Source organism: Sturnus vulgaris, chromosome 5 (genome assembly GCF_052056855.1).
Source record: "Sturnus vulgaris isolate bStuVul1 chromosome 5, bStuVul1.hap1, whole genome shotgun sequence".
Lineage (NCBI taxonomy): Eukaryota > Metazoa > Chordata > Aves > Passeriformes > Sturnidae > Sturnus > Sturnus vulgaris.
The window spans coordinates 3,325,556-3,336,362 of NC_142247.1; the positions used below are offsets into that span (position 1 = coordinate 3,325,556).

Sequence of the window (10,807 nt, forward strand, 5' to 3'; positions counted from 1 at the left end):
TTTTAACTTCCTGTGTGTACATTTAATGGGTATTATCCTGCTCTCTTTCACATCTTTGCCCTAAAAGATGATTAGGGCAAATTCTGTTTGTTTTTCCTTTTTTTTTTCTGTTCTTCAAGCCGTTCTAGGATTTTCTTGAAGGAGCCACCCTGAAAGATACCCCTTCAGCAATTAACTGGTAAATTTTCAGACTAGAACCAAAAGCTTCCCCTGATTTCAATGGAAAATTAAAGATCCTGCTAGGCGAAACCATCATCTTTAATAATCTAGAAACAGCCAACTCACTTGAATTGTTCTTATATTTTATCAGAAACTTTCCCATCTACAAAGTTCACAGCTCAGAGAATGCACATCAGACAGCAGAACAAGTGTGATGCAGAGTCCTGAGAACTAGATGTTGAAAGCAAAAAATCAGTAAAACAGTTTTGGAGGGACTGGACAAGGATTCCCATTCTCAGCAGGGAGAGGAATTGAATTATATTCTACATCCTGGAGAAGCGACCTACAGCCCCAACCTCTAATAAATAACGATAAAAAGTGTTAATCAGACTCCTTTTATCCAGTGCTCTGGTAGTTGGAGCACTCACCCAAGATGGGGCTAATCAAGGTTTAGTTAAGCAGGGAGAGATGATAGCCTGAAAGTCCAGGTGCTTGCTTTTAATCACTATTGTCAGAGCACAAGGATAGCCTAGGGTTAAGGTGTCCCTTGTAGGAGAGCCTGAACTGGAAGTTAGAGTCCCATAGAGATCCTTACCCAGCCTAAGGTACAGAGTTAAACACTGGCAGTTGTGAAATACTGAAAAAGAACCAATTTGAACAAAAGGATTGACAGCCCTGGAGGAGTTTGCTCCCAGGGGAATGCTGTGAAAAATGTCTGCTGGGGTAACCCTTGGGAAGTGCCTGGTCCCTGCTCCCCCTGGTACCTTTAGGGGCCTGCCCAAACCCTTCCATTGCCAGGCCTTCCTAACCCTAATTATAAAAGCACAAATCTTTATGGGTTTTTTTTTACTGCCACAATCAATTTGATGAACACTATGTACTTACAGACCTTCATAGATCCAGTCTACAACAGTTTAAAACCCCACACCAGCAAGGCAGCTGCATGTTCTCTAGGAACCAGACCTCCATCAAAAAAAAAACTTCTCTTAATTCACTATAATAAACCTACTTTTCCTTTTCAGTCATTCAAACTATGAAGAACTTTCTCCTCAAGGTCAGATAATACATGCTCTATGCTAAGACTGAATAACTACAAAATACCAAAAGCAAACCCCAAACCCACTCTCCAAGCTCCTACCCTGCTACAAGCATGAAAAGAAATGTCTTGGCATTTTCTGCTGGTATTGAAAGCTCTTTGAACCGAAATGTAATTACAAGCAATAGACTGTTAACACTTCTATATCCTTTTGAAGAGGATCTGCATTCCCTGATCCATAACACAGGATCAGCAGTTCAGTTACAAAGATTGTGTTCACAAGCCAAGGCATTGTTGAATTTTGGTGCTGCTGGCCAGGTGAAACTTTTTTACACTTATCTGTAACTTCAGCCCTGACCATTTGAATGGGTTAGATAAGTGCAGCACAAAGCGTGGGGCAGAGAATCCCAGAAGCTTCCTTTCCCACACAAAAGGCATTTTAAGTATGGTTGGAGCAGATTATGCTCCAACTCCCTGAGATCAGCTTTGCCTCCTTCCCTCCCACTGCTGCCAGTTTCTGACAGCTTACTGCAGGGTATAATTAGGTATCTAGTTTCTGGTCTTTCTTTAAGGCATATATCTGCCTCTTTTTTTTTTTTTTTCTTTTTCCTTCCCCCAAGATATTGAGTCATTATTTTGTTTCCTCCCAAGTTCTGCCCTCAAGAAAGTTTTGCTTTACCCCAGCAGGGGTATTTTTGAGGGCATACTTGTCTCCACTTGTGGTGCAAACTAAAAATGGTAGCATTTTAGATATTCAGTATGACTATTGCACAAAACTCTGCTGTCTGCTGTTTGCTTTTAAATATATGTATACACACACATCTCTATGCATACACATCAATACATAAAGAAACCAAAAACATAACTTGGGAGCTGCTGAAGAGTAGAAGCTATTTATAGTTTAGTTTTTTAATGTTTTAACAGTAATGGTTAAGCACTAACACATCCAAGGACTGCACATTGCATTAAATAACTGGATCACATGGGAAGCATCAGCTTGTCATATCTCATCCTACAGTGTGCTACAAAAAGCTGTTCAGTGCTTTCTCAAGTAGAAGTAATTTCTCCCCTCATTCCCATTTTAAAGCAGAGGCACAATTTCTGCTTCCTTTCCTAAAAATGAGCTCCTTTCTTATCCTCACCTCTTTGTTTGGGTTGTGTTTGCACTGCTGGTGCCCATGCTCAGCCCAAGAAAGCCCTTGAGCTTCCACCCTCCTTCCTGGCGTTCCCCCATTCCTTGTCATAGCTCCCCTTGCCATGCAACCACAGGTCCTCCCTCTTCCCACCTACCTACCTTGGATGCAGGTCCCTTCACAGTCCCAGCAGGAATCCTGTGGTGTCTGGAGAACCATTTCCATGAGCTTGCTCTTGCCCTGCTCACACAGACCCAGCCCAGCAGGTTCTTCCCTGAGCACCCAGTTCCCTCACAGCTGCCTCAATTCCCTGCTCCCAGCTCCCCACATCACCTGGGGGCAGAGCCCATTTCTCAGGTGTGCACACAGCTGTGGGTGACAGCCCACCCCTCTCAAAGCCAGGGATCCCCACCCAATTCCCTTTACCTGAGCAGGTGGGACAGCAGACAGCACCCAGAGCTTTGGGGAATGTTTTTATGAAATGAGTGCCTGTGGCAGGCTGCCAGGGCAGTTAAGTGAGCATGTCCAGCCTGTGGAACACAGGGAATTGCATTGCTCAGGAAATCCAGAGCATGACAGCCAAGGAGACAAAACTGTCACTGTCTGCTGCCCAGGTAGGGCAGGACCAGCCCTCCCTGCATGAGGGCTGCTGCTCTCAGTCGCCCAGATGGATGCTTGGTTTTCACTCCACATCCTCTTGTAGAAGTGGAAAACTCCCCTTGCAGCAGAATGTGGCAAGACCAAGACCAACTTAGCTAATGCTGAGGCCTGAGCACACATGAATCACGCCAGTGACACAAATACTGGCTTCCCTGAGAAGAGTCAGGTGAAGGTGCCCACGTAGCTTGGATAAAAGCCAGGACCCAGAACACAAGAATGTGGTTTTACTCTGTACCATGGGCCACACAGGCTTACACTGCCATCTAATCCAGCCTTTTTGTGGAAACCAAATTAGGAGGCACAGCTGGTGTCATTCACACTACCCTGAGCTGTCCTGAACTGGGCAACTCCCAACACCTGCCAAGGAACATGAAAGAGCAACACAGAGAGCAATCATCCTCCTTGGCCATGGACTCCAGCCTCCTGCTCCTTATCAAACAGAGACGATCCACAGAGCCTTCAGTGAGGTGTTTGTGGGGCTGTACAAAAATCGTAGTCTAAATTTGGCCATAGATTTTTCTTTAGTAGCAAAGTCGGCCAGCAGAGCTCAGGCTCTCATCCCTTGCAATCCACACAACCCTAGAGGCTGGAGAGCAAAGCCAGTACGATGGGACTGTATTTGGCAAGGGAGGGAGGTGGGTCACTGCTCTCTGTCTTGTATCTTTGGAGGGCTAAAATTGGTGACCTTTTTAAAACTAAGTTGTTTTTACTTGTGGAAACATGGAGATAGTGAGAAAGCCCTCAGCAAAACCATGACAAGGTGACTGAGAGGAAGGCAGTGACACAGGTAGTGCTGATGCAAGGTGGAATCTTGGCCAGTGTATCCCAGCACTGCAAACACAATGAGAGTGTAGCAGAAAATAGGTGTTCCCCCTCCGAGCTGCAGTCCTGCCAAGCAGGGTATGGCAGCAGGGATGCAGCAGCATGGATTTAGAAGCAGGGTAGCAACATGTGCAGGGAACCACAGGAACACCTGCTTGTTGCTATCCCTAGATATGGTACCATTTCAGTCCTGTGCTGCCCAAATAACCACATTAAAGCTTGCATAGCCTCCAGTTACCTTCTCTTTTCCCCTCTGTTCTGACCATGCTTTTAGGAAACTAAAAAGTTTGTCTGTGCCCCCTCGCCCCAGCCTCTGCTGACAGCGATGCTTTTGCTGAGACTCTTCACCTGCTTTTCCTCCTGATTGTTGCTGTGTGCCCAAAGAAATCTTTGTGTCAATCCACCTCAAGTTCTCCCTTTCCCTTACTCAGTTATCTCTTTGCTTCCAGTTTAAGCATGAGCTCTCCTAGAACTCGGGACTGATTTCTCCTTGTTGCCAAGAGCAGCCAGGGACACTGACTGGAGCAGGGTTCCTGAGAGAGCCTGCACCAACATGTATTAGATGGATGTCACTGCTGTCCTGGATGTCCTTTCCCAGTACTAAGCAGCATTTGCTCAGTCCCATGCATTGATTCAGCTACATGCTCAAACCACGAAGCTATTTTGGATCTTTATGGCAAAGTGTAGTTAATACAGACATTTGTGGAGACAATTTGATGTGCTTCATATCACGGTCAGGCAGCACCTGGTTCATCGCTGGTGGGCACAGGTACAAATGAGAAACTGGTGATGTTGAGCATCACTTTGGAACATGATGGGCCAAGCCATTAGTGCTGGTGATTAACACATCCAGCCAGCTATTAAGCTCAATTCGAGGCCATTAATAACGGGTCAATAAAGGTCCCGATTGTTGCTCTCCGTAGAAGTAAGAACTCAAGAGCTATTCATATCAATTTAAATGCTATGTCCCATCATGGCAAGCTGGGCAGGGCCCTCAGCATGTGGATTGGCTCAACTCAGAAAACTGATGAGATAAAAGACTTATTTTGTTGAACAAACACACCAGACCAAATGTAGGGGCAGCACAGACGAGCCACAAATGAGTGCTTCACTGCAGGCTCTGTGCCAGGCCAACTGGTCTTTGTCTTGGCCAGCCTAGAGAGATCAGGGCACACTGAAGCACTTAGGGAGTGGGTGCCAGGGTACAGCGGCGTGCCCACGGGCGGGGGGTCCTGCGGGGCAGGAGGCAGGATGCTCCCCGAGCTGTGTGAAAGGGGAACATCCCCGGGGACAGGGCGGGGGCGCCTTCCTTCCTCCCCCTCCCCTTCTCGCCCCCTCCTCCTCTCCCCCGGCCCCAGCCCACCCACCCACCGCCGCCAGCCGCCCGCCCCGGCTCCGGCAGCTGCTGCGGCTGCTGCTGGGCGCCGCCCCCGGGCTCCCCCCGCCGCCTGCCGCCGCTCGGGCTCTCGGCACCGCTGCCGCTGCTGCCGCCGGGCCCGGGGCCGGTGCGGCGGCGCGGGGGGCGGGCCGGGGGCGGGCCGGGGGCCGCGGCGGGGCCGTCGGGCCCGGCGCGCCGGCTCGGGGGCCGGGGAGGACCATGCACCGCGCTGCCTCCAACCAGCGCTCGGTCTCCTCCTCCTCGGGCTCCTTCCAGCCGCCGCCGCCGCCGCCGCCGCCGCCGCTGCCTCCGCACGCCGCCGACCGGCAGCCCCTCTTCCCGGGGGGCTCCAGCAGCGGCGGCAGCCGGCGGGGCTCGGCGTCCAGCTCGGGCTCGGCGCGGGCCCGCCGCCCTCGCAGCCCCCGCAGCAGCACCGAGCAAGAAGAGGAGGAGGAGGAGGAGGAGGAGGAGGAGGAGGAGGAAGAAGAGGACAGCAGCAGCATCAGCAAGCCCCTGGTGCCGCCGCCCGCCACCCCGCTGCCCGCCGCCGCCTCGCCGCTCCCCAGCAGCAGCAGCGGCGGCGGCGGCGGCGGCGGGGGCAGCCCGGGCCGCAGCATGACGGCGGCGGAGCTGTACGGGGCGGCGGCGGCGGGCGGGGGGGCGGGGGGCGGCGGGGCGGCGGCGGGGGCGCTGCTGGGGCCCGGCGGGGCGGGGGGAGGGCGGCGCTGGGGCTTCCAGGCGCTGTCCCTGGTGCTGCTGCTGGGGCAGGGAGCGCTGCTGGACCTCTACCTGATCGCCGTCACCGACCTGTACTGGTGCAGCTGGATCGCCACCGACCTGGTGCTGGCGGCCGGCTGGGGCATCTTCTTCTGCCGCAACAGCCGGGCGCGCCGCCGGGAGCGGCCCCCGCCGCCCCCCGGGCCGCCGCCGCCGCACCCGCTGCTGCTGCACGGCCCCCCCGGCGGCCGCGGGGCCGGGGGCCGCGGGGCCGGGGTCGCCCCCCGCGGCGGCGACTTCGCCTACGCGCACCTCGCCTGGCTCATCTACTCCATCGCCTTCACGCCCAAGGCGGCGCTGATCCTGGGCACCTCCATCCTGGAGCTGATCGAGCTGCGCCTGCCGCTGGGCACCACCGGCTTCCGCATCACCCTGGCGCTGTCCGCGCCGCTGCTGTACTGCCTGCTGCGGGCCATCGGCACCGAGGGCTCCGGGCAGCTGCTCCTGCCGCCGCAGCCGCCGCCGCAGCACCGCGCCGCCGCCGCCTTCCTCGCCACCTGCCTCGACCTGCTCGACAGCTTCTCCCTGCTGGAGCTGGTGCTGCAGCCCGGCCGGCCGGCTCCGCTGCCCGCCCCGCTGCGCTACCTGCTCATCGCCGTCTATTTCCTCTGCCTGGCCTCGCCGGTGCTGTGGCTGTACGAGCTGAGCGCCGCTCGCCCGCCCGGCGCCGCCCGCCTGGCCCTGCACCTCCTGCTGCCCGCCGGGCTGCTGGACGCGCCGCTGCTGGCGCTGCGCTGCCTGCTGCTCCTGCGCTACCAGCAGCCGCTGTCCCTCTTCATGCTCAAGAACCTGTTCTTCCTGACCTGCCGCGGGCTGGAGGCGCTGGAGACCTGCTGCCTCCTCCGCCCCGCCGCCGCCCCGCCGCCCGCCAAGTACGGCCCGGCCGCCGCCGCCCCCGCCGCCGCCCCGCTGGCCCACGGGCTCTCCGATGTGGACGTGGGTCCCCACGGGTACGTGAACGCCTTGGCGGTCACCGCCCAGGGATGAGCCCCCCTGGCCGACCCCGGCAGAGCCTCTGTCTCTGCGTTCTGCTCAGGTTCCCTCCGCCGTGGCCGAGCAGGGGAAGGGGACGTGGGCTTCCCTGTCACACTCCCGCTCCCCTCCTCCCTTCCTCATGGACACGTCCAGCAGCGGAAGATCCGCACAAACCCGACTACCTGCAGGGGCCTAGAGGTGATGCTTGTCACCGGAAAACGCACCTGTCATTCGTGACAAGACTTCTCCTAGTGCTTCTGCCTCTCCACTCTCTGGAGGGTCCCACTCTTCCCCTCCCTCCCAGGACATTGTGTTGCTTTGTAACCATAAAGGTTCAATTTTTCCTTTTCGTCCTAAACAAGGACCAGTGCATTTTGTCCCCTTCTTTAAGAACTCCTGCTGACCACAATAATGAGATGCAAGAGGGGCCTGACCAGCAGATGTTGCCTCCAGAAGGACAGAAGGAAGCATGCTTTGGTTTCCTGGGTCTTGCAAAGCTGCTGCCTGTGTTTCCCAGGCCTTTGTGTACCAGCTAAGGAAACTCTGGAAGCACGCTGGCCTCTCGGTCACTTCAAGCCCATGAGCCACCTTCTCCTAGCCAAAATGTCTACCTCTGTGCTTCAACCTTTTGCATCTTACATTGACTTCACATGCTAAAGAAACCAATCCAGCATGGACATAAACCAGGGCTTTAGGTCCTATTTCATAACCACCAAGACATTTATTTCTGGTGAGAACAGGGTTTACAGCAGCCTACTGCTGGCATCCCCAGATGCTGGGGCTCTCATTTCTCTGTGAATATGCATGTTTACGGGATCAGCGTTGGTTTTCTTTTACACGGAGCATAGGGTCTTCCTTTACACAGCCAGAAAGGCTGGAAAATTTCCTCTAGCCCCCTTCCATGCCTGCTTAAGAGAGCAGAGATGGGGCTAAGCCTGCAAAGTGTCCCCTCTCCAAGAGCAGAGCAGAGGATGCTGGCACTGCTCGGGATGGGCTCCATGCTCAGTGAGCCTCACTTTTCAGCACAGAAAGCAAAGTGCTGCAGGAGCCCTCGAGGCAGAGGGGCTCTGGAGCTTTGGTGAAAGCCCGTGTATCAGCATCCTGTCCTCTGTGTGCATGTGGTTTAGGGTAGGTGGGGAAAATTTGTTAGTAACCTCTCATAGGAACACAGTTTTCTTTGGTTTTAAGCTCCATGAATGTTGGGTGGGGTTAAGGCCTGCTCTTCTGCCTGGCTGCCTCTGCTCCTGAAACCAGCCCCATGGAAGCAGGAGCACACAGGCCACGTTTGGAGGAAGGACTTTGCCCCTCCCAGGCTTATATTTTGTTATCTGGGTAAGGCTGCAATAATTGTGAAAAACAACAGTTTCCTGTCGCAAGGTTTCTTTTTTTCTTTTTTTTTTTTCTTTTCAAGCTGTCCTGATGGGAAGGGGAAATAAAGCACAACCAACTGCTACCCACGGCAGGACTGCAGGTGCAGCCCAGACTTCTTCTGCACACACATTCATTCTTTCCTTCAGGGCTTGGGCTTCAGAGCCTCTGCCCCACCTTCCTATTCACAGAGTGGGATCAATTGCCTGCTCTGGTGGACTGCTACAACAAAAATGTTTACAGTCTGGTAACTTCCAGCTCCCAGAGGCAGAAGTGGGGCTGCCATGGGGCTCTCCTCCTCCAGCTCTTGGTGGCTGATGGGTTTTGAGGGGCTGGAAAAGCCCCTACAAAAGATGGGTCAATAGTGCTGTTCTGTTCTGAAGTGCAGCTAGGATGGGTGACTTGCTGCTCTCCTCACGCCAAATGGAGAGTTGGCAAAGCTAGGCTTAACTTTCCCACCAGTGCTTTATTTTTAACCTGAGCCCTCACAGGGGCAGTTGTGTGAATTTTGGCCAGTGGCCTTTCTCTTCAGTAACTTCTTCTTGTCTGGACAATCTTGGTGCTGTGAGTGACTGTGATTGTAAAACTTGGTACTGTGAACTTTTACTATGTGATGTGAAATGTGTCGAGGGGATGCTAAGTTCCTGGCCAAAGGAGGTGTAATTACAGGTATATTATGCTTGTACAGATATTTGTTTCCTTGCACCTTCCTTTTTCAGCATTAAATAGGTAGTAGAAACTCAGAAATAATTATTCAAAAGAGAAAAAGGTGATACTTGAACCTAGGACTACTCCATTCTTCAGTCAAACACCTGAAGAAAAAAAAAATCCCCAACCAACCAAGTTTGCCAAAAACAAGCTGAAGGAAAAAAAAAAAGCTTTTCATCACCAACTATGTTTGGCTGCTCCTATGGCCAAGTTCCCAATAGCACCAAAGTGCTAATCCCTAATACACTGAAACGTGAGCATAGTTGAGACATCAAAAGAATCACAGCACAATTATTAACGAGTCTGACTTCATTACCCCTTCATAGCCCATAACAAAGTTGCTGTTTCAACAGTGAGTGCCTTTTTCCAGTTAGGATGTTATTGAGAAAAATGGCATATTTGAAATTTATCTGGCCATGGCTTATTTAACCCATTGGTGGTGAACTTACAGTTCAGATTTTTCCATGGACGAAAAGGTTACCTGGGACAGATGACCCTGCAAAATGACACTTGTGTTGCATAGAATTCCTTTGTAGAAAAAGTTGTTCTTTGTGGTGCCATGGTTTCTAGGTTGTTAGGAAATGTGCTGTTTGGAGAGTGTAAAGCTCTTATAGTTGGCTATACAGAAGCCCCCCTTGCAACTAAAAGGGCAGCTCTGCTGCTCCTGCAATGACTTACTATGAAAAAACATCTAAAGATTTTCAATGTCTTGTTTATAAACCTGCTCCTCCTTTTGAATTCCCTCCTCTTTGGTAATTGAGCTCTTGCTTCCACTGAAACCTTTCTGTTTGCAGAAGAGATGGTGGTACCATCCAAGTGCAAGCAATACCTCTCCTGATGCACCTTGCACAACTCCTGTACATTGTGCCAACGTTCAATTACTGGTCCAGGTCAGTAACACTTTGCTGAATGAATTTGTGCCATACTAAGACACAGGTCCCTTGGGATTCTGTTACACAACTCAGTTATTTAGCATTTTATTGCTCTTTGCTATCCTGACAATAGAGATGACTACTCCCAGGAGGGGAAATGGAAGTGAGAGATTAGGCCTGTGGCTGATGGACACTTGGCATCCCCCTGGCATTAATCAGAACTTGTATTTTTTAAAAAGCAAGATTGTTAAATAAAATTAGAAACTTGTGACTGATTTTGTTCCTTTTTTTTTCCTCCTTTGAGTCTTGCTGGGCTATTCAACTTTGTATTGAATAGGGACCAACAGATGCGTTAAAGTTACTTGTTTTCCTCATACTGGATTGCTAAAATAGTGTCTGGATTTTCCCCTCAAACAAACATTCTGTAAATGAAAGCAAATTCTAAGAGCTGTAACACCAAGGGAGTTATTTGAGAAGGGAATGACTAAGGCAAGGAAATTCAGATGACACTTCTGAGCTTCCTATTTAAGTGATTTATAGGAATTTATACCACTTGAAAAAGACTCATGGGAAAAAAAAATCAGTAAGATATGCTGTAAGATAAAAGAAAGTTTTAGAAGTGGGATCATCAAGATGGCAATTACTGACATAATCTGGGAAATGGGTTCTCACTGGAGAAGCACTGAGATCACAGCTGCCTCCTGCTTAGCTCTTGGGTTAGACTGGATTGCTCTTGGAGCAGGAAGGTTCCCAGCCTTAAGTCTGGATCTCTGCAGGGACTGTCCCTTTGTTATCAAGCTGTTGTCAGAGTCCTGGGTGGAAATTACAAACAATTCCTTTACCACCTGTTTTGAAGGGATGTGCATTTCCCATGGCTGCAGGCTCTCAGCTCTGTCCAGCTCGTTCCACACTGTGCTTT

General features: G+C 51.7%; 1 protein-coding gene across 1 annotated transcript; it reads left to right on the forward strand.

The window, feature by feature from the left end:
* The first annotated feature begins 5,407 nt into the window (after window positions 1–5,407).
* Window positions 5,408–10,163, forward strand: TMEM121B (transmembrane protein 121B). The gene has a single exon (XM_088164583.1). It carries the CDS (start codon window positions 5,408–5,410, stop codon window positions 6,950–6,952), a length of 1,545 nt encoding a protein of 514 aa, XP_088020709.1. The 3' UTR covers window positions 6,953–10,163.
* Window positions 10,164–10,807: the final 644 nt, after the last annotated feature.

What these genes read in the sequence shown, in the direction of transcription:
- TMEM121B (XM_088164583.1), top strand. Translation starts at nt 5,408, where the DNA reads ATGCACCGCGCTGCCTCCAACCAGCGCTCGGTCTCCTCCTCCTCGGGC.